General features: G+C 39.9%; 1 protein-coding gene across 1 annotated transcript in view; it reads right to left on the bottom strand.

The window, feature by feature from the left end:
• The window catches only part of map4k2 (mitogen-activated protein kinase kinase kinase kinase 2), a 54,359-nt gene that overhangs the window by 10,344 nt on the left and 20,140 nt on the right, over positions 1–23,875 (bottom strand). The window contains exons 2-17 of the mRNA XM_084711720.1: positions 23,358–23,415; positions 20,570–20,660; positions 20,157–20,221; positions 16,352–16,407; positions 14,619–14,666; positions 14,486–14,528; positions 14,232–14,304; positions 12,911–13,042; positions 12,677–12,739; positions 12,500–12,581; positions 10,581–10,697; positions 10,352–10,430; positions 4,130–4,188; positions 3,447–3,493; positions 1,154–1,192; positions 673–706 (exon numbers count right to left, since the gene is read on the bottom strand). Coding sequence (XP_084567846.1) covers positions 673–706; positions 1,154–1,192; positions 3,447–3,493; positions 4,130–4,188; positions 10,352–10,430; positions 10,581–10,697; positions 12,500–12,581; positions 12,677–12,739; positions 12,911–13,042; positions 14,232–14,304; positions 14,486–14,528; positions 14,619–14,666; positions 16,352–16,407; positions 20,157–20,221; positions 20,570–20,660; positions 23,358–23,415 — 1,086 coding nt within the window. The remainder of the gene's footprint in view (positions 1–672; positions 707–1,153; positions 1,193–3,446; positions 3,494–4,129; positions 4,189–10,351; positions 10,431–10,580; positions 10,698–12,499; positions 12,582–12,676; positions 12,740–12,910; positions 13,043–14,231; positions 14,305–14,485; positions 14,529–14,618; positions 14,667–16,351; positions 16,408–20,156; positions 20,222–20,569; positions 20,661–23,357; positions 23,416–23,875) is intronic.

Raw genomic sequence — 23,875 nt, forward strand, 5'->3', positions numbered from 1 at the left:
CTGGAAAACAGCAGCAAACAAACACATCAGTAACTCTGAAGGACCGACAAAGTCAAGTTTAGTGTGTGATATCCACCCGTGTGCTGATTGCATACTGTGTACTAATATTATAAAGTGTACACCAGGCTCTAATGTAGCTGCGTTTGCACTGCAGAGACCTTCCCCAGGGACTAGGAACTTTCAGAGGAACTCGGTACATTTCCACCACAGGGAACAGGATCTAAATTAAGTTCCAGAGACATTTTAAGAGCAAAGGGCGGCACTGAAGGCTTTTCTCAGTGGAAAAGACGTTTTCGCTCTTCTCCTGACCTTCAGGAAGAGTTTGATCTGATTGGTTGAAGTCACCCTGTGTTAGACATATTAGACAGATGGTTCATTCAATCACCTGCCTAGTAATTTTTTAAGTACCTGCCCATTTCCAAACAGTTTCTAGGGACAACTTCCCAGATAGTTCTGTTTAACAAACACCTACAGAATTAGTACAAATTTCAACTTTCCTGTATCATTGATGTTAGTTTTATTGCTGAATTTATAGGTAAAATTTATTCTGTCCTCCTTAGGTTTAATTAATGCTCAAGTTTTTCAGCTAAATACTCAAACCTTGGATATAATGAGTACAGAGTATGCAATTAGACTGCAGCTTCAATTTATGGTTGTATAGTTTCCACTCACGTCAGCAGATGGCGCCCTCTTAATGGTTAAACTCCTGAAACACAAGGGAGCAACAATATCCTGATGAGGTTCCAGAAATCTTAGAATCAGGTCACGTGACGTGATCCAAAATCAAGCATCATGACAACAAGCTGGACAACAGAGGCAGATGCTGAAGATGCTGAGCAGCACACAAACACATATCTGAGGCAACACCACAAAACAAAGCAGACAAAAAGGCCAAAAAGCTGAAAACCAGTGGGTTTGTGCTGAATCACATCCAGTTCATGAAGAGGTTCGGCGGGACTTTGGGAGTTGGGATTAACGGAGAGTGAACACAAACCCACTGATTATGTCAGAGATGTTCGGCATTAGCTGATATTCACATTGTAAAATAAATCATCACAAGCAGCAGTTGATTTGAGGTGATTTCATGTAGGATGGGCGGAGGAGGAGGGTGGGGTAGGGGGCACACTGCTGTTAGTGGGTGGACGGGGCCTACCTCAGCTGCAGAGCTTGCTCCACACATTCCAACAGGCTCCTGCAACAGGAAGACCTGGTGTTTATCTGACTACGGGCCTGAATGGGCCGTAACAATGGGAGGGAAGGAACCAGAGGTGGACTCCTGTCGCTTTCTGAGGCCCCAAAGTACTGCTGATATTTGGACTGCTAATTTTCAGAGCCAACTTAAAGGATCATTCCAGTTTATTACAACTCAGATCTTATTCTCGCAGTTTTCCGTCATTACTATAAATTAATAACTTGCTAACTGTGGCTGTAAGGCGGTAGTTATGATAGATTTGGTGCATAAACCTACCCAAGACCTTTATTTTGACAGTCTTGCATATTTGTTAACTTGACTGCAGAATGAGAACGACAGTGGATAACATATCAGTTTGAAAGTCATGCTGAGTGTCTCAATTAAAGAATGAAAATCTGTGTCCATGCCAAAGATTAAATTTTGTGACCATTTCATGAAATTGTCGTTGGAATTAAACAGGCATCTGAACTGAAACCCTGAGGGGCAAGTGCGAAAAAAGTGATTTTTTTAAGCCTGACCCAGGATAGTTCCTATAAAAAATGTTCTGTGAAACGGGTGGCAGAAAAAAAAGTTTTGCCAAGGTAATTTTTATGACTTTTGTGTTTGCAGGTGATTTTTTTTTCCCCAGTTTGTTGTTGTAATACTCATTTTGGCCACAAGTGGGCGAAGGTCACCAGTACCCTATGTTTTTAAACGTGACTAAAAGTATCAATGTTTTCTTCCAGGTGAGTTTTCTTTTCACCATGCACTCTGAACACAAGGTACACATATTGTGTGTTAGCAAGTTATGTATTTTGTATTTGTGCTCAATGCATTTTGACTAGAAATGTACAGATATGTTCCTTGTCATTATTTTCCTCCAACCAAACCAGAATAAACACATGGTCATAATGTCATATGAATGAAAAATTTAAAAGATAATTACATTTTTGTTTTAAAATTTTTATTTAGTCACTAATAGTAACTAATTATCCTTTGATTTTGTCCAAAAGTAACACACACATTGTGACAGCTTACAAAAGTCTCCACATCTGCAAGTGAGGACATGACTTTGTTGTCGTGGCTAAAGTGGCTGAAGCCCTGCTGCTGACATCTGGGAACATGGTTTACGTTGCTAAAAAGAAAAGTTTCTCTTAGGAATAACTATATTTTTGTCTTGCATTCTAACTAGTTTTCATAACTGTGGGTTTATTGTTATTTTGCCAGTGGATAAACTAAAGATCAACCCTGCAGCACTACGCAGTCTCATGTATCTGCTGACTTTTCCTCTGAATGACAAACACTGTTTATGAATATAGTATCTACTGAGCTGCTCCACAATCTGTGTGTCTACAGAAGTTCTTATTACACTGCAAAAAAGAAATTTCAAGAAAGTAAAAGAAAGCCTTGTTTCTGGGGATAAGTCTTATTTTTGTCTAAATAAAAATAATCTTATAATAATAAGTTTTGCATTTGAAAAGTAAACTTTGTCTTAATAATATATTACAGCTACATTTAATTAGCAACAGGCTCCTGGTCCGGTCTACAGGACACGAGTACGTCAAAATACAAATGGCCGTGCTGAATACAAACTGCACGGTTTACTAACATATTACAGTTTAACGTGACCTATTTGAAAAATGCGTGACAGAGAGCAGAACTCAGAGAGCAGATCAAAATACAAACTAATGCTCGCTGGAAATCTTACATTAATACGGATATTCTTAAAGTCAGCTCAAAGTAAGTAAGTGAAATATCTGGCATTCTTATTTTCTAGTTGGGCTGTTTTTGAAGTGTTGTACTTAGTGGGGTAAATTTAAACCCAGGCTGGGAATCAGTGGTTTACATAATCTGGATTTAATGGTTAATTTAATTGAATTTAATGGTTTGTTTATAACTTGTCTGATCGCCTGACTGCTTGTCTGTCATGCCTCAAGTTCCCAGACCTCAGTCATTACTTTGACAAGTACATTGTTAATATTATTGGTCAAAAACTACAAAAATAAGCTGTTGTAATAATCCAGAATGATCCTTTATATGCTAAAACTATTAACAATTATATTACTGCTAATCTAATTCTGCTACTACTACTTTTTCTTTTTTTTTAATACCCACACTATTAGTAATATCAGGAATACTTAACTGCAGAGTAACTACTGATCACTTGGAGGGAGCCGTCCTGTACAGCTGTGACAACTCAATAGAGAAAAACCATAATATTCCCAATACAGCATGTAGGTAGAAGAGGAAAGAAGAAAAGAGAGAGAAGTCTTACGGCGAGTTGTCTTCATCTCCAGACAGACTCCAGTCATCATCACCCTGCTGAAAGGGGAACCACAACACAGCCTTTGCTTATATTCATGTTCATGTATTCTTCACATGGAAAAGTATTAGGGCCAGGCATCATGGGAAAAAATTAAAGGAGATTTTTTTTTTTATCTTAAAGGTGAGATGTCAAGAATAAAGAAGAAATGTCGAGAATAAAGTCAAAAAGTTGAGAATAAAGTCAACATCTTGAGAATAAAGTTGAAATATTGAGAATAAAGTCGAAAAGTTCAGAGTAGAGACGAAATGTTGAGAATAAAGTCAAAATATCGAGAATAAAAGAGAAATGTAAAGAATAAAGTTGAAAAGTCAAGAATAAAATTGAAATTGAAAGAAGAAATGTTGAAAATAAAGTTGAAATGTGGAAAATAAAGTCAAAATGGCGGGAGTAAAGTAAAAAATGTTGAGAACTGAAATGTAGAGAATACAGTTGAAATGTCGAGTAAATGTTTAGAAAGATTTTTTTCTGTTTTTCTTTAGTATTTTGACTTAATTCTCAAAAAGCAAAGTAAAAGAAATACTCTCTCTCTCTATTGTACTCTCTTTTTTTAATCCTACATCTGGCCCTAATACTTTTCAATACATGAGTACACAGCACTGTTACAATAATATCTTTCAGAAAAAGTTCTTTACCAAGTCAGGATAAGGCTCCGTGACTTTCCTCAGCGGAGGTCCAAACTTCACTTGGTCAACTGCAAAGACAAAATGTGATAAGAATTTAGTGAGTGTTGTTCAGTGTTCAAAGCAAACAAAATCCCTCCCCTTCCTGTGTGCATCTGTATAAAGAGCAGACCAATGCAATCCCACACAATCCAGGCTTTTTATTTTCATGCATTGATGAGCACTCACTCTCAAGTGCATTGATTAGCCTCAGGATACACTCTGCAGCCACACATCACACACAACCACCTATCAGGTCAATAATGAGTTAGCACTCTGGTAGTCTGGCTTCATCTGAACCAGCAGAGTCAGAGCTCCCCTTCCTTATGGCAGGTCAGGGAGAGCTGCATTTGTCTTTCCAAAACAGGCAATCCAACAATTGCATCCACTTAACGGAGCAATTTGTTAAATATGTGGCGCTAAGAAAGTAGGTAGTGTTGCCTTTGAGGGGAGATTGTCGAGACTGAGTGTTGCTCTTGTACCTTTAAAATACATCATATGACCTTGTGCATTTTGAGCATACTGAGACCTTAAGTTTTCTCAGCCTTGGTTATGAAAGTATCTCGCTTTGGTTTCTCTGATGACGTAGAGAACAGGAGGAACCACAGAGAGCCTGAGCTATCTGTTGACAGTTTGACTTTGAAGCAGAGGATGGGGAAACTGGTGAAGCAGAAAACAGAAGTTGCAGTCTGGTCTGGTCTCGGCTCAGTTATTTCTCTCTGCTGAATGCCTGAAATAATACATTCAACTTCCATCTTCTTTTGAAAGTACAGAGGTTGATAATATGAGCAGTTTTTCAAGTTATGTTCTTTACTCTTTGAAATTGAAAAAACAAGTATGAGGGGTTTAGAAATCTCACTGCAATTTTTCTTGGAGCATTCCACATGCATGTCAAATCTGCCACGGTTAACACCAAAAAGAATGGAAAATGACCCAACAAACAGCTTTTATGTATTTTGTTTTACTCCATTTACTACAAATTACACTCTGAATATTTGCCATCCTTCCAGCAGTCAGAGGTTTCAGTATGAAAATAAACTTGTACAACCTTGAAACAGAAATTCTTTGCTCTGCAATGTATTACAAATTAACACTGCTAATGGCAGGAACTTCCCCAACAGAACAGCTCTGTGCTGTTTCTCACGTTATTTACAGCACGCTGATACCTCATTGTTGCATTACTATTTCTGTGTTTCCTGTTGCATTCTGCCAACTATTAGCTTCCTTATCTTGCCTGATATTTAATGTCTTTATTGGATTATTTTTTCTTTCCCTTTACCTGTTTTTTAACCACTTTGCCTACTGCTAGGCTGTTACCCAACCAGCACACAACATCAATTCAATGTTGTCTTTTGGGCTAAATTTGGTCGGCCCATCATAGCCCAAAAATAGACGGTGAAATTTGGGCTGTGTTTATCTGATTTGGTCCAAACTTTGCCCAAATTTAGTCAAAATTTTGCCCAAAATCAGATGTTGAAATTTGGGCTGTGCTTGGTCCATTTGATTTGGTCCAAATTTAGCCCAAAGTTAGTCCAAATGTAGTCTAAAATATGTGTTTAGTTTGTCTAATTTGATCTAAATTTAGCCCAAAAATAGACATTGAAATGTGCTGTGCTTATCAGATTTGGTCCAAACTTAGCCCAAATTTAGTCCAGATTTAGTCTAAAAATAGACATAGAAAACTGGGCCATGTTTGAGTCCATCTGATTTGATGCAGATTTAGCCCAAATTTGGTCAAATTTTAGCCCAAAAATAGACATCGAGAATTGGGCCATAATTATTCAGTCTGATTTGGTCCAGATTTAGCCAAAACATACACTGTCTTTTCAATGACAAGAAAAACATGTCTTGTCACCTTTCACTTTCAACCAAAAGCAACGTCCTTTTCAACAACACGAAAAAATAGACCTTTTCACCTTTTATTTTCAACGAAAACTGGATGAAGATGGATGTCCTTGAGCAGTGATCTTTTCAACTACATGAGAAAGACACCTTTTTGCCTTTCATTTTCAACTAAAACCAGGCATCCTTAAGTAGTTGTCTCTTCATCAAAGACGTCTCTTCATCTTTCACCTTTCCTTTTTAAACCAAAGCTAAACGTAGATGATCCTAGATGACTGGCAAAGCTGTTTTTGCAGCTAAGTTTTGCTGGGTGGGTACTCAGAGGTGGAATCATGCAATTAATTGGTTTGGAAGTCACAACTAAGTCTCAAGTCTGTATTTAAGTTCTAAGTCAAGACAAGCAAGTCTCAAGTCAAGTCCCAGGTCCTAAACTTTGAGTTTCAAGACCTAAACCACTCATATAATGCACTCTTCACTAAATGTAACACCATTTTAGCCTTGACTTACTGTTCTTTGTGCAACTCAAGATGTTGAACCAAGTTGGAACTTGTTGCATCTCCATCTGTAATTTTTAGCTCACACATTTACTGCAATTCATTTTTTGTTTATCACCTTGTAGTTCTTATACGTGAGGGAAATTATCTTTGGCACCATTTTTTCCAACTGAAGTCGACTTGCTGAGAATTAATTATGTTAACGTTAGTTGATTAAGGAAATGAAGGGAAATTAATTAATTGGTGGATTCACACTTTTTAAATATTAGACTTTTTCATCTTTGGACTTGGGAGAAGATTTCAAGTATTTTCAAGTCAAAAGGCTCAAGTCCAAATCGAGTCATGAGTCATGATTTTGTCAAGTTGAGTCTCAAGCCATCATATTTGTGACTTGACTTGACTTAACTCCAAATCATGTGAGTCCACGCCTCTGATATACAGTAGATCTTAAATATTGCACGGTAACACAGGTTGTTCCAGACAATCACTGTATGTGCATGTGCACTTGATGCTTGTAACTGTATGCATGCATGTTTAAATCTACTGTATGTTGGTTGTATTGTTGAAGAGTGGCTTCATTGTCCACTATGAGCCCCACTCATTCAGTGCTGTAATCTCCATAATATGAATGAAGACAAAAGGCTCTCAGTGAGTCCGCTGGTGGCTGCCCTCATACTGTAACCCGTCCATACATGTGGGACGGAGGCTGCGTCAGAGGATGGTACAGAGAACATGCCAGTGGTGTGTGACAGACAGTGGTGCTTCTATGCACCGGCTGGAGTGACTTCATACTGCCGCACTGCCAACAGGCTTCTTGTGGCGTCAGTGTTTCTGGTGTGCGAGTCTGGCTTCACACTCTCCCCAGTGCCATATCATAAATCACCCATGCTGACCTCAACTTCCCTTACACATTGAGCGCTACTCATAGACATGTGAGACCACAAACACCTTCAACATCTACACCTCAGTTTGACCAATATGAACTTTGAAGGCTCACACTGCTGTTACTGCTGCTGCTGCGAAGGCTAGCGCTGCAGCTAAACTGACATTATGACCAGATTGAGCTAGATCTAGAGCTTTGATTGAATTTGATTTGAATTTGGCAGCATGCAAAACACGTGGGTGGAAAATTACCAACTTGGTTCAACATTTGAAGCACCACTAAGAACAGCAGGTCAAGGCCTTGTTGGTAAAATGGCATTACCTTTGGTGAAGAGCACATTATGGGATTATTAGGACTTGAAACTAAAAGTTTAGGAGTTGGGACTTGACTCAGGACTTGAGTCCAAAGCCTTGAGACTTACTTGTCATTTGCAGGACAATAATCTGGTCCCAATTCTGCTATAAAAGGTGGGCATGGGAGCTGTCATGGTGACTTGCAATATTGAGGCTGATGGGAAGGATTCTGCAGGTATTCCTTGGTGTCAGATGAAAAATTTTGAAGGGCAGTAAGCACCGCAGCTGGATTCGCAAGATCACGCAAGAATCTGCACCATGTGTGGTGAAGCCGATCACTATCCTAGGAGGGACTACTGGCAGCTACGGCTGTGGTTTTAGGTGTGACAGCAGCGGCTCCTGAAGAGGTACTGAAGGCTTTTCTTGATTGAAAAAGATGGGAAAGACTTTGATCTGATTGGCTTAAGTTAGCCAGTGTTAGACGAGATAGACAGATAGTTTATCCAATCACCTGCTGAGTGTTTTTTTGAAAGTACTTGCCCTTTTCCAAACAGGTTCTAAGGACTTCATTGATGGTTCTGTGTAACAAACCAGGTTATAGGATTCATCCCTCATGGAAATCCATCCAATAGTTGAGAGATTTCAGTCTGGACAAAAGTCACGGATGGACCGACAAACCCTCCAGCATTGCAATGCTGCTAGTGTTGCTAAAAATACACCTGCCAACACTTCTACAATGGCTAGCCTTGTTTGTTTAATTTACACATAAACAGAAATGTAAAAGTTTGTGGTTTTAATGGGAGTCATGAGCTGGAACTTCTTCTCAGTCCACCTGCCTGGTGCTCCTGTGAATCATCTCTGGCTTAAGCTCAGGTTGCCAATGTTACATCTGCCCCCGGGACATCATCTGCAATGTAGCTCTACCTCAGTACATCTCTTAACCTGCTGCCACTCCCTGACTGACTCTCTCCATCTGTGTGTGTGTTTGCCTGCAGGTGTACAGGAGTCAGAGCAGAGCCACACCAGCTGCACCTCATCTCTGTAATGAAGCCTCTACAGATACCGAGTTCTGCCAGATCATACACTCTGCTACCAGTTATAATACAGGCATTATGTGATATGACCTCACACAGCTTGCATCAGAAACTCTTTCAGCTGTTCTAGTCTCATTAATATGTAATTTATAACATTAAAAAAAGTTTTAAGAAATCAGGAGAAAATATTGAAAACTCAGTGATGCCACGCTGTGCAGTGTTTCCCATTAATCAGAGTTCAAATTAATGCAGAATATTCAGTTATTCTAATAGTCATTAGAAATATTTAATAATCTTGTAGAAGGAGTAGATGTTCATAACTGTTAAATTGAGCAAAATTATCATTTTATGATGGAGGACTCATCCTCACTTGTTATTGTCAAATTATAATGTTGTACATGTCCTGCATTCCTGTGAAGCTGCTGCAGATTTTCCCCAAGTCTGGAGAGGAGGAGCTTCAACCTATTATGGACTGCAGGACTCATTTCTGCACAAACCATTGCGACATATTCCTCATTTCTGTGATATTTAAATAAATTTGTTTTAAATTTAACAATGCCAACATCTATACGGATTAGTGCAATTTATATTGCCTTGTATAAAAGTATGTTAATATAAAGATGTTCTTTCAAATTATTATTGTAGGAACCAAAAAAGTGGTACCAGGGTTAAGATACACATTTGAACACACTACTGTTTATATGTTAAATGGATGAGACTTTAATGAGTCATATTTTCTGTTGTAATTTGTGCGAGGTTCACTCCTTTCTGCTAACAAAATGTCTAAAAATGTACTAAAAAGGTGGTTTTGGTCAGATGATATTAATTTTCTTTTCTTTCATACAATGTCTTAAGACTTTTTTCTTCTTTCATTCAGAACACACTGAGGACTCAAACAGCACTGAGTTTGTTTATGTTGTAATTCATGTGAGGTTGGGTAAAATGTCTGGACTATTGGTGTTTGCTACGCTACGAGCAATTGGGGATTGTCATTAGGGATGGCTTATATTTTTTAAATCTTAATTTTTCTTAAATGGGTATGTGATTCTTCAAAATCATATCATTTTTAGAAAAAAAAAGAAGATCGGCGTGCCAATCACAAATAGATTTATCACAAATGCAGATATGAGTGCAATTACATAAAAATGTTTGTGCTTATAAATGTAAAAAATATTGTATTTTACAGAAAAAACAAGGATAAAATGCTAATAAAATAAGTAATTATGTTTTTGTTTTTGTTCAGCCTGCTTATAACTTCCAGGGTGTGTCGTTTTAACTGTTTGAAAAGGTTAGGTTAAGGACTCGTGTATCTCTTGTGTGCCACTTTCTTGTCACAAATAGTGCATCTCGCTGTATTTTTATCCACAGGTAAAAACTGGGAAACTGTTGCCAGAGAAAGTGAATAATGTTGAGAGAAGTACTCAACATTTTGGAATGTATGCTAATAAATGTTTCATCTGTGACAGTACAGACGTCGCTCCAGGACATGTTTAGCCTGACAAAGACTGGAGAAATGTGACCTTGGACAACTCCTAATTTCACTAAATGTCAGAGTTTGTGTGTATGCGTGTGTGTGTGTGTGTGTGTGTGTGTGTGTGTGTGTGTGTGTGTGTGTGTGTGTGTGTGTGTGTGTGTGTGTTCACACTCACATTGTTCCTCAGACAGCGTCCTCTCTACAGGCAGGTGTTTCCCTGCTGACTGAATCTTGTCTGGAGCCACTTCCCCGACCTGTCAACAGACCACATTTATATGACACACCAGCAAAAACAATGACTGTGACTGTCTCTGTCCACCAGCCTGTCTTGTCTGTCTGGTCTGTCTGTCTGTCTGTGCTGTTTGTTGTGAGTCGACGGTGTGTCGGCTCCTCGCAGCACTGACCTCCAGCTCGTTGTCGTCCATGCTGTGTGTGTGGGCCGTGTGCAGCTCAGGGTTGTTGGCCATGTCCAGCAGCTCGATGACCAGGTTACGGGTCAGCAGCTGGGTCACAAACGGATGCTGAAGGAACAAGATTACAGATCAGGACAATGAACTCTGACAGAAAACAGTGCTCATCTCAGATATTCACTGACTGGTCAACTAATTACTGAAATGGTCCAAACGGACATCTTTGAGGGGACGCTGCTAAGTTGAATAAATGCTAACATCTGAGCCAAGATTTGATTTCTAAATGAATTTATGGACATCAGAAAAATAAAAGATTTCACCAGTGTGTGTATATATGTATGATGTTGTAATGAAGTGATGACTCTGAGTGGTGCAACATTTGTGGCGAATGTGGCAACAGGTGACAGGAAGAAGAACCCAAACATTACTTGATATCTGTTCAGAGAGCAGTACCTGTTCATATCTGTATAAAGTCTACTGGGTAGCTGCCAGTGGGAATGCTCTGAAGTGTGAATGTGAGGTAGAAGATGTAGAAGATCTATGTCTTCTACCTCCAGACTGCATTGTGGGGTTTCTCAGGGTTCAGCTCTTGGCCCACTTCTGTTCACCGTTTACATGCTGCCATTGGGACGTTTCATAAGATTATAAAACATTAGTTTCTACTTTTAAGCAGATGATACCCAGGTTTATCTCAGCTTTGACCCCAATGACTTCAATTAAGTAGTTTAACTTATTAATGGTCTCAAGGTGTAGTGTGTGATTTGTTATCTGTTACCGGCCGAGCACATGAGTACTGTGTACCTGCTTCAGGTGTGTGCACACAGCTCTGGTCTGAGAGGCTACAGCTGACACTTAGGATAAAAACATGTTGTAAATGGCGTCTTTTGAGTCAAATTTTAATGTTGCGGCTTACGGACACTTGGATTACACCACACAAACAGTATGGAGACACCTTTTTTTTTTTTACATTTTAAAACTGGTCACCATTCACTTCAATTGTACTGGATTTGGCTGCAACACTGTTTTCCGCTGAAGCTCCAGGAGTGTTTTGTGAACTGGAGATCTTCACCCATCCTCACATCAGCACAGGGGTGAAGAGATATTGAGTGAAATTTCATTTTTGGGTGAACTATCGCTTTAAAGTGGTCAGGTTTTGAACCCACACTTCTTCTTGTTAAATATTTTCCTGAAATAGGCTCTGACCAACGTGTTTTGACAGTACAGCCAAAATTATACCTTATAAAAGAGTGCTTTTCCTGGGAGAGTGAGCTTCTGTTCCCAGGATAGAAAATGTCTCATTTTTGGGACAAATATTAATCCGTACTCCTCACCACATCACAAGATCTAACATTACAGAGGCTGACAGTTTTGCCCGCCCCAGTGTCAACCCAAGTCAGCCCCCATGATTGTAAATATCACTTCTAAAGCTCAGAATGGTTGGACCCCAAGCTGCATTTTTGAACTTTTAACCCCCCTCCATGTTCAGTCACAGGCCCCAAGGTCCTCAAATACTGTTCTGCTGCTGGTTCCTAAATCCAGACAGAGCATGACAGAGCGTTTTCCATCAGGGCCCCCAGCTCTGGAACAACCTTCCAGAGGAGATCTTCATTTAAGTCTCTTCTTAAAACTCTATCTATCTATCTATCTATCTATCTATCTATCTATCTATCTATCTATCTATCTATCTATCTTTTCTACACTATTTTATTTTTCATCTCTGTTGTTTTTATAAGTTGATTATCATATTATTATTTGTTTCTCCACAGAACGAGAATCACATTTCTATCGAAACCAAAAGGTTAAATATAGCCTTTATTGCCTTTATGAATAGTTCTGATATAATAGAGTCCATATGAAGACAGATGGCTGGTTAACTGCCCTCATTAATGATGAGCTATTAAGAGTGAGCTGACCTGCAGCAGTGTCTCAGCTGAGGGCCTTTTACGAGGGCTTTTAATGAGAGCCATCTTCACGAAGCTCTGGAAACTTGTAGACCTGCAGAGAGGACGTAAGAAGAAAGAATTGATGAGATTAGAGGAAATAGATGAAGTGCTGTATGATTTTAAATGAACGCAGACAGCTGAACTCACCACTTGGCTTTGTCCTTTAGTCTTGGAGGCTGGAAGTTGCTCTTTGACATCAACATCAGCGCTCTGAAACATAGTTTTAAATGTCATCAGGCTGGAAAGTGTCTGGATTGTTTACATGCAGCGACTGCCCACCAATCAAACACCGAGCAGGCAGCCAGAATGTTACATAACACGCCAGTCCCTTCTGTTTGATTCATTCAGTCCGTCTGCTCCCAGCTGTCTGCGCAGACTCACCTCATTGGGTGGAGGTCAAACATGGGCGGCTGGAGCTCGGCCAGCTCGATGGCAGTGATGCCGACGGCCCAGATATCACACAGGTGGTTGTAGCCGCCCTTCTTCTCCACTGCAGCCACCTCTGGAGCCATCCTGGACACATGGACCGAAGACGAAGAGACAGAGAGGAGTGTCAAATACAACACTGACCTTTAATGATGCTTTAGTATCAGCTTGTCACTATGATCCACCTCTTACATGACACCTTCATTATTAACACTACAACCACCAAGGGGTCAATTTTACTCTCAAGCAGAGGGCTGCAGCAGTTCTATTGTTAATATTAATATGAATACTAATATTAATTGAGATAAATTATTTTACTGTAACGGGAGGAAATTATGCATTTCTTGAGCACTATGTATAGCGGTGGATGAATCCACATTTGGTGGAGTTTCATGGTCCAGCTCATGCTCCTCACAGCCCCGTGCTCACAGGACCGTTTACACGTGTGCAGGTTTTGAGACAACATTCAAATACTGTTTTTGACGTCAATAACCATGGCAACGGCAGAAGCTTTGAGGCTTTGAAGCATTTGGGTCAGCCCTAGTGTACACCACAAGTGGGACAAGTCATTGTTTTGCAAGTCTTAATTACATCTAAAGTCTTTGCACTCAAGTCCCAAGTCAAGATTGACAAGTCCTTAGTCTTAAAAAACTCATAATATAACAGTGAGTTTCCAACCAGCTAAGTAATGTTGTGGTTGGAAACTCACTGTTATATTATGACTTTTTTAAGACTAAGGACGTCAGATTCAAACAAAGTGGATCTGATGAATTAAGTGCCGACTTGCTGAGAATGAATAGTAACATAAATTGATTGAGGAAATGAAGGGAAATAAACTGATTGGTGGACTCAAACTTTTTAAAATAACAGACTTTTTACTTTGTGCTTGGGGGGAAGGTGTCCAGTATTTTCAAGTCAAAAGGCTCAAGTCCAAGTGAAGTCACGAGTCACTGGTGTATAAGTGCAAGTCCAGTTGAAAGTCTTTTCTGATTGTATTGAATCAAGTCTAAAGTCATTAAATTTGTGACATGAGTCTGACTCAAATCCAAGTCACGTGACGAGTCCACACCTGAAATCTTTCACTGATTTCTTAATGATTCATTGATGGAAGGCAGCCTCTTCCATTATATGTGTGATGTTACTGAGGTTAATAATAAATATAAAGACAAAGGCTGGTTGCAGACCTCATTCAGAACAATGACAGCAATATAGTATCACTGAGCAAATAATCTGATTGGCTGAATCAAGTGAGTGCAGGTAAAGTAATTTATCTTACCAGTAGGGGGTTCCTATAAAAGACTTCCTCTTGGCGACGGAGGCACTGATCTCTGCTGCCACCCCAAAATCAGCTGGACACAGAGGAAACACACAGAGGAGACACACAGAGGAGAGAGACAGGGTCACTGCAGCTCATCCACTATAGACAGCTTATTTGAGCACATTAGATGAGTGTGAGTAGTTAAATAGGTGTGGCAGTGTATGTGTGTGAGTGTGTGAGTGTGCGTGTGACCAGTTCAGATGATCACTGACCCAGTTTCACATCTCCTCGTTCTGTCAGAAGGATGTTGGCTCCCTGCAGAGAGACACACACACTGATCTCAGCTTCATAGAATAACCCACAGTGTTATCATGTATTAAAGATGAAAAAAAAAAACTGCTTTACCTTTATGTCTCTGTGCATTTTGCCTGTTTCGTGCAGGTGATACAAACCCTAGAAAAAGCACAGAATGAAAATCAATGCATATTATTTTGTTTGCATCTTCTATTATGACAAATTCTATGACTGTTAACTACTTTACATGTGAGCAGCAAGGCTGGATTAGCAAGTTAAGGGACCTTGAAGCAAAAATTTGTTGTTGGACCAGTGCTCGAAGCTGCAGAACAACTTAGCCCCAAGTCGTCTGTGTGTCAGTTTGATTGAATACAATGTTAGTTACAAGTTTGCGCCATGCGAGCACAACATAAACAGTCCCAAAACTAGTTTTGGCACAGTGGCCCTCTACAAGCAGCCCTTCTCACTCCAAATAAGGCAGCTTGAAACTATGACACTCGGTTCGGTTCCACTGTAGTGTCATTTCTGGAGATGCTCCTACAGAGTTATGCTTTAATGTGCTGTCAAAGTCAGGTGATGTTGCATGAAGAGCAAGAGAGTCACACATATGGAGGAGGTGCGGTGGATGGATGTATCAAACAAACACAGGACTTTCACCCAGGAGAGCAGGGTTCATGTCCCAATGTGAAACTTCCTGACATTTTCCTGCAGTATACAGTGTTATGACAGTATTTGTATAAAACGTCTCTACTCGACTCTACTCCATGGCAGATAGTAAAGTTGCACACTCACTATGCTACTCTGACCAGTTGTTGTCTGCAGTGTTTGCTGGCTTACTTTTATGCTAAATAAACAATAATAAAAACAACTAAATACTCTCAAACATGGGGGAAATATTTTCTTCTTTTTTACTAGTTGTTCTTGCAACCATAACATTACGTAACAGCGGCATAAGTACTTTACTTCTGCAAGTTTGGTCATGTAATACTAAAATACAAAATATTCAAGATTTGAAAAGTTTGTAGTGGCCAGTGTTCAAAACCTTTAAGCTAGATCAGTAATGCAGTTCACATACATAAATTCACATATAATAATATTATTATACAAATAATATTAGCATAAGTAATGTACTTATTTGAACCCAAGCCATGATTATAGTTTTGTTTCCTAAACCTAACCAAGTAGTTTTTGTGCCCTTACTTTGAAAGTCTATTCGGACATTGCATACTTATTATTGCTAACTTGACTGTGGAGTCCTAGATTCGCAAAACTGATGCTTGAGGGGTACCTACTGCATCACAGTCTGAAGCAAAGGGTCACTGTATGCACTGTCCAGGTAGACTTTCACAATAAAAGTACTTAAATTACCTAAGTATATATGTTATGTATGTAACTTTTTCTAACCCAAACAATGATCTTTTAGGCAAAAGAGAAGTCAAAGCCAAAGACTGAATGACACAAGAATGTTTGTATATCAAGTCAGACTGCAGAGGACTGCCTGATGCAGCCAGAGGCAGTGGACTGTTTAGCTCTGTGATCACTCATAATGATGAGTTTATTTAGATAAAGGGCAAATGTGACCATAATGTGGATAAAGTGAATTCTTCCCTTTTAATCCAGCGTCAGATTTTCAGTAAAAGCTTGTCCTGAGCAGAAGGTCACTCAGACGGTCTGCAGCAGCATTTACCAGTACAGTATATTTAGTGGTCTGGCGAGGTTAAATACTATTTAGCTCTTGTGTGGCTGCGGGGGAAAAACACATGAGTCACTCTGTCAGCACAGTATCTGTAGAGATTTCACAATACGACAGATCAACAAGCTGCCTTTCACCCAAAGAGCCTTACCTGGAGGGTTTCTCTGCACACGTACGCTATCTGTTTCTCCTTTAATGGGCCCGTCACTGAGGGGGAGAACACTGTGATTAATACTGCAGATCACAGACGAAAAGAATAGCTGCAGGGACACGACTAAAAATAGAGCAGCTGGCCCTTCACAGCTCGTCGTGCCACTTCCACATCTGTTTTACAGTAAGGATAATAAAGTCTCTAAATTAATGTGATCATTACAGCAGTGTGGCATTGTGGGAAATGTGTCTGCAGTCTCACCCAGAGTCAGATGAGAAGATCAGCTTCATGCCTGAATATCTAGAGATGCTGTAGTTCCAGTATTTAGTATCTGCTTTTTATTGTTTCATTCATTCATTGTTTCCTTTGTGTTTTACTTTGATAAATACCTCTTTTCCTGCCTGTTGTGTTTCCCGCCTGTTTTATTGTCTGCCTTGTTTTCGCTCATTCAGCGCCACTTCGTTCAACATTGCCTTCCAAACAAAGTCGGACGTTGGAATTTCCCAGTTGAAATTTCCAACTTCCTCGACCTCCGAGTGTTCCAGGTGCGTGATGCCAAGGGGAAAAAAAATGGCTGACTGTGACAAACTGGTGTTTGTTTGGCGACTGTACACACAATTGAACTCTTAGCCGCGCCGCCTCCTTTCAGATATAATTGAAACAGAGGAGGAAAAACCATTCATTCAGGTTACAGACTCATTATACGTTTCGTTTTTCAGCACTTTCATAGCCTGTGTGTAAACATTTCTAAATATTCCATTCCATAATAACATCTGCAGCATATTTACATGTGGTACTAAATGATAGTCTGTATTCTAATTTAATACAGGCGAATATACATAATGTTGCCTTTTAGTTAATGATTTACCATTTATAATGCACACCTCTGTTGTTGAGTGAATTTTAAATTTTTCTTTGCAGTTCAATTTAGTTTCAGTTAAGTTTCCACAAGAGGGTTTTCTCATTTCAGTTTAGTTTTTCGTATTTAAATGATCCAGTTTAGTTTTTGTTAAAAAAAATGTTGTGTATTAATTTAGTTTTCATTAGTTTCACTATTTGTCAGGGGCAGATTGGAGATGTGTAGACATCCCAGTCTCAATAAACACAGCTCTTCATGCTTGTTGTGTTAACTAATTCAAACAAACTAAGATTAAAATTAAAAACATTTCTTGCATATTTTTTAGTTGATTTTAGTTTGAAAGTACACTATGAGCCTCATGCATGAATCACTTGTACAAACCGTTTTTAACTGGTGCTTTTCTCATAGTTTGACTTTTCTTTCGGATATGAACACAATTTACGAGTGATCCAGACCTGTCGTAGAGTCATGCAGTCAGCCTGCTGTTTTGCAAAAACAGTTTTTCATTAATGAATTGAAATTACACTTCATAATTATGTCGAAATTATCCTGTTTGACTGCAGCTCAAATTATAATATAATTGTAAACTTACATATAAAGCCTCTCATTCATTCACTGATCTGTTATTACCTGCTGTCAGGTGTTTTGGTTGTATATCTGCACATGCAGGTTTATGAAGTCTCTGTCCAAGCAAACGTCCTCACTTATTCTGTCCTCTGTCTCTGTGATGAAACTTCCCCTCGACCCCATCGATCATCTTGCTATCGAGACATTTTTTCTTTATTTCAGTGACAGACCCTCAGGTAACTCAGCATTAGCAGCACCCCGTTTTTCACATTTCCTTGCTGTAGCAGGTCTTTTAATTCCACTGCTGACATTGTTAAAATGACAGATTTTCGTTCGTGGATCTCTGAAAGCAGAACGTCAAAATCCAAACTCATAGAATTCTTTTTACTATTTCATGTAACACATATATATGGGGCAGGAAGTGCAGCCTTATATGGTATTATTGGGGTGTTATTTATGCTAATAAGTCTCACACATGTGCACTCAGAAAGGCACAGGTGGATCATTTACACACTTATGTCAAGGTATGAGTGTTTGTTGATTCTGACGTGGCGTGTTCTTTAAATGTAAAATAAGAATACATGAGGCCCAGTGTTCTTCAATATTTTTTCCTACATTCATCTTTGTTTCTCTAAATTTATTCACTTTTTTTCCCTCCTAGTTTTAGTTTTTAGTTTAGTTTTAGCTCACGAAAATGGAATATGGAGTTAAAAAGTAGGAATCCTGATTTTTAATGGTGTTCCATTGTACTGTTTTTGTAGGAGGCTGAAAATGTTTGAGTTCTGAGTTATCAGGAACGCAGCATCAACAATAGTGTACAATAGAACTACAGTGGAACATTCAAAGTCAGAGCTTTTATTTGTAAATTCAGGACAGATGCATCTACTGTACCCTGACTTCATGAAGAAGCAACTGTCTGACGTCACATGATGACTGCACACATGGGAGTGCATACTGTAAATGACAAACCATCAACTAAAAGGCAACATTAAGAATATTTTCCTGTATTTAAATAAAATAATACATACAGTCATAGTCAAGTCCTGTAAAATAAAATGCATCATGGCATGGAGGCGCTGTCGAGAGTTCAGTATTGTGTCAGTTTGTCATGGTCACGGTGGTGTTGTGCACCTGGAACTCTTTGAGGTCAGAAGTTGGAAATTTCATCAGGGAAATTCTGAGCTCCGACTTTGCAGTCAGCATCAGTACCCAGTGTCTGGCCTTCCAGCCTTTTCCATGTGTCTCATGTTTCCTGGATTTTTAGGTCTCTGCTTGTCTGTCTGACCTTGCCTTTTGTCTTCACCCTGCTGGATTTGTTTACCTGATCTAATGCTCAACAAGTAAAGACGTTTTTTTTTAACCAAGATCCTGTCTCTGAGTGCTGCTTTTTAATACATTTGTTTGTCACAAGCCCTGTCGGTACAAGCATAGAGATTGGATCAATATTATTAAGAATGTGCACAAACAGAGATGTTATAACCAATAAATACTACAGCTCTCCAGTGTTTGGACAGGCTTTTTCGGATTTATCTGCTTTAGAGTTAATACTGGATTTCATTTTGTTGTAAATGGAAGCGTTCAGTGTTTCCAATTCAGTGAGTTAAAAGAATCAATGATCTATTAGCTGTTGATTCCACTGAGCACAGCGCGTCTGTGCCACGGTTTTGATCAGTCCTGCACATGGCTGCATGTCCCACCAGCAGCGTTTCAGCAGCAGAGCATTTTGCCCACCTGATGACGTTGACTTGCTCAGGGTTTGGTCCTATTTCCTTGCTCTTTGTGCTTCTACTTAAATTGTTTCTTTTTTGATCGCTAGTCTGCACGGGGTCTTTTATTCTGAAATTCTGTGGCTAACTTCCTGCCTGCTTGATCTGCTCTGTGCTAATTGGGCATCTGTCAAAAATACACCTGGCACATATCTGAAGCAGAGAGCTGCTTCTGGGACACACCGAGGCGCTGCTGGTGGAATCACAAAAATTGTGTAGAATGGCCGCGATCAACTCTGGCTGCGTCGCATTAGTTATGTGACGTGTCTGGTGGAATCAAGTCGTGACTTTGCATCTGGTTTAACTTGCTAAATGCTACAAACACGTATGATAAGAATAGCTCATTTAGGATTAAAATTTCCAGTTTATCTGGTTAGATATAAGGGCATCGCAGGGCTCCCAAGTCAGAATAATATGAGGATTTCCCTTCTTTCTAGTCAGCCAACATGGCATGAATTTCAAGTTTTCACATTGCTCTGGGTAAGAAACAGCATTTCCATTGTTTCTTTAAATGCTAACGTGGCACTTTTTTAAATGAGTTACAGATCATTCTAAAAATGAGTGCCATACATGACCTACATCCAAACATCTTAACAATGATTTGTGTTTATACCATGATACATGTCCTGAAGTGACCCTCCACCACAGTACTCCATGCAGATCCACAGCTTGGTGTTCCTGGAGACACACACACACACACAAACACACACACACACACACACACACACACACACACACACACACACACACACACACACACTACTGTTATCTTGGTGATGTGCTCAAGACAGTTTTTCAGGGATTGTGAAAGTCAACATTGACGCACTCAGTATCAGAAGGAGACACTTGAGTCGACACTCCCTAATAACTCTGCAGCCTATGTGTGAATCCAGCAGTCTAACTAGGCACTAGAAAGAGTGGGAGAGGAATCCAGCAGCAGTGTGGGGAAAACAAAAGTCAAATTCCACAGATTTCAGTCCACCAACAATCCCAGGAATCCCACACATGTGAAAAAACACACAGCACCTGTGGTAGCTGCCGAAGTAGGCCACGATGTTCTTGTGCTTGCACTCCTTCATCATGGTGATCTCCTGCTGGATGGACGTGATGTCATCACCTGAACACACAGACAGGTCAGTGAGTCACAGCAGTCTGAGGTAATGCACTGAGTTCAAACGGCTGGAGGGAAAATTACACACCAGTAAACCATAGAGTTGGACTAGTGGGAGTACTGGTATGTGACGCAGATTTACCATTCAGTTAACATCAGGCCAGCTGGTGTAAATGTTCATGTATTTACCATACCAGCCTTATACTAAAGAGGAGAAGAGAAAACTGACTAAACACAAGACTAAAAGGTGCCAGTGTGAAATAAGGATGATGTGATTACATCCCTAGGCTTAGCTTTACCTTGGGTTAACACTGCATGTGTGCGTGTGTGAAAGGGGGCTAAGTTATCCCAGGGTCAACTCATAGCCCAGGACCAAGGGTAGCACTGGGCACCTCTTAGCACATTGTTTAGTTGATTTTCAGGGGATAACCCTGCACATCTGGGGATAACCCTGCTCTGGAGCAAGCCCCCAGGCAAAGTCAGGGTCAGCCCACTTTGGAACGTGCCAGCGTGAAAGCTTTATTAGCCTGGGACTAAAGGGCTTTTCACACTGCACTTAGCCCCAGGCTGAGAGAGCTGTTAGCTCCAGGGCAAGAGCTCTCTTAGTCTAGGGCTAAAAAATGGGCACAGTCAGGATCCATTCCAAAGTGGGCTAAACCTGACTTTAGTCTAGTGATTGCTGGCCCTGCTCTGATGCAGGGTTATTCCCGAGTTTGTTGGGTTACCCCCTGAAAATCGACTAAACCCAGGGCTAACAGGTGCCAGTGTGAAATGGGGCTATCGTAAGTCATTCTGCTAACCCAGGACCAGTAGAAGTACAGTGTGAATTGTATAGGCCTGGGCTTAGCTTAATCTTGGGCTAACAATGTATGTGTGAAAATGGGCTAAATTATCACAGGGTTAACTCTTAGTCCAGGGTTAAGCATAGCCCTGGGCTATGAATATGCCATGTGAAAAGCCCTAAAGAAGGTTCTCAGAATTCCTTTAGCTCTGTGCTAAGTGCAGTGTGAAAAGCCAGGACAGTATCTAAAGCATTTAGTGTAACTTAGCAATAAGAACTAATTCAGCTGGTGCAGGAACTGCAGTAAATATGGCACACCAGTTGTGGAAACTGGAATTATAAAGAAACTTAGAGTTTATTTGAATCAGTCTGTGCTAAACCTGAAAAAAGTACATCATACTACAGACTTTGAATTGTGAAAATAAAAACAGAATAAAACCCAATGCTTCAAATGTGCAGCCTCTGTTTTCCCCATAAATACAAATATTAATAATTTATTAAAGGAACGGTTCATATTTTTCAAGTCTGTCTGACTGAAGATTGATTAGGTTGCTGTAAGTGCTCCATCTGTCCATACTGGCCATGAAGAGATCCCTTGGTAATGTTGTAATAGGCAGTAGGCGATTAATTTTTAACAGATGGGGTGGACCCGGTTCATTTTCTTCACCTGTGACTAATGAAGCGACTCATGAATGACTCTTTTTTCACTGAAAAAATACCGTAGGGATATAGTTTAGAAAATATTACAGATCCAAGACGAAGCTGATATAAGGGCAGAACTGTGAGAAAAAAAAAAATCACAATTACAAATCTGTCTGCTACTTCAGCACCACAGACAGCATCATGGATTTATCAACACAGCACGGTTACACTGCTGATATTTCAGAGCCGTGTTCAGGGCCATAGATTCTAACTGTGACAGACCTCAGACAGATTAAGGATCAATGCGTGAGACAGACTGAACTAACATGTTCAACTAAACAAGCCCTCTGCCCCGCACTCTCTCTGCTACCAGAGGACAGGCCGAGGTTAACAATGGGGGATGCATTTTGGTAATTTTGCTAACCCTCATACCCCCTCAAATTGCCTGGAGATATGGAACAAATCCACAGTCCTTTTTCAATGCGCAGTGTCCCCCCAAGTTCAGTCAAAGCTATATGAAGCAGTCTTAAGACCGAAGCAGTCTTTGCATCACTGATCCTTGACTACAGCTCAGCACAGAAGCAGGGGCCATGAAAGCACAAAGAGGGAAATTTGGCCCAAAAAGTCTGTAACTTTGACATTAGATTCAGTAAACCTTTGAATATATATTTGTTTTAACAGAATTAGGACGGTAGATTTTGTTCTCCATCACTTACACTGAAATTACTTTATGAGTGAGTCTTTTTGCAAACAGTATGAACACAGTGGCTGATTGCATCAACCGTCTTTTAGTGCATATTTGAGCAATCCAACAGTTTGGGAAAACTGCAGCCTTTCTCTTTTGACACATTTCATTAGCTGACTTCATATAGTACAGAATTGGCATCAGGCAGTGTCAGACTGTCTTTTGCCCACAAAGCTCTAAATCACTTGTTAGTGGAAATATCCATTGTGATCTAGAACCACCGTTTTGAACTGACACCCAAAGATTTCACTCTGTGTTTCTTGGGCAAGTGTCCTGTAGCCTGAGACACCCCAAAATAGCACAGTGTGTAGGGCTCTTAAGATGTTATCACATATAGTACAGGCTGAGTTTGACTGACAACAAGAAGAACCATCTTACGAAACTGATACCGATCCTCCCTTGTGGCTGACTCATGAAAGCACAGTTCCCAAAATGTTCATAGATTTAAATGTATCCAAGAGAAAAAAAAACTATAACTGCTGTTTTTCAAAGAAGCAGCTGTGAAGATGTTGTACCAGGTTTGGACTGAACATACCAGGATCCAGCTTGACAATCTTGATAGCTGCCAGTTCAGATGTCCTGATGTTACGAGCCTGCGAGGGACAGAAAATATATTGTGTCTTAGTAATAAATAAATATAAGCATATGCATACATTATACCTTGCTTTTCTATAATAAAGAAATAAGAATAAACCATTATATCATCTTTCAAAGCATAGTTATGAAGTGCTTCACAAGAAAAAAAGAACAAAAAATACAGCCATTTTTAAAAAGTGGGGTTTTAAAAGACGAGACAGAGTTGGCAGCCCTGATCTCATCAGACAGGTCATCCCACAGTCTCAGAACACTGACTGCAACGCTTCTTTCACCTCTGAGTAGAAATCAGACCAAGGATCAGCCAGGATCTCAGGGAGCAGAAAGGGACACAACAAACACTAAAAGACCTTCTGAATTACTTGGAGCTACAGGCTTCTCGGGGCTTTGGAAGTAATCAATAATATGAATTGAAATCGATTCTAAAAGTGACCAATGTGAGGAAGCCAGGATCAGTGA

The sequence above is a fragment of the Lutjanus erythropterus genome, chromosome 23 (genome assembly GCF_056507025.1).
Source record: "Lutjanus erythropterus isolate fLutEry1 chromosome 23, fLutEry1.hap2, whole genome shotgun sequence".
In the NCBI taxonomy this organism is placed as follows: Eukaryota; Metazoa; Chordata; class Actinopteri; order Lutjaniformes; family Lutjanidae; genus Lutjanus; species Lutjanus erythropterus.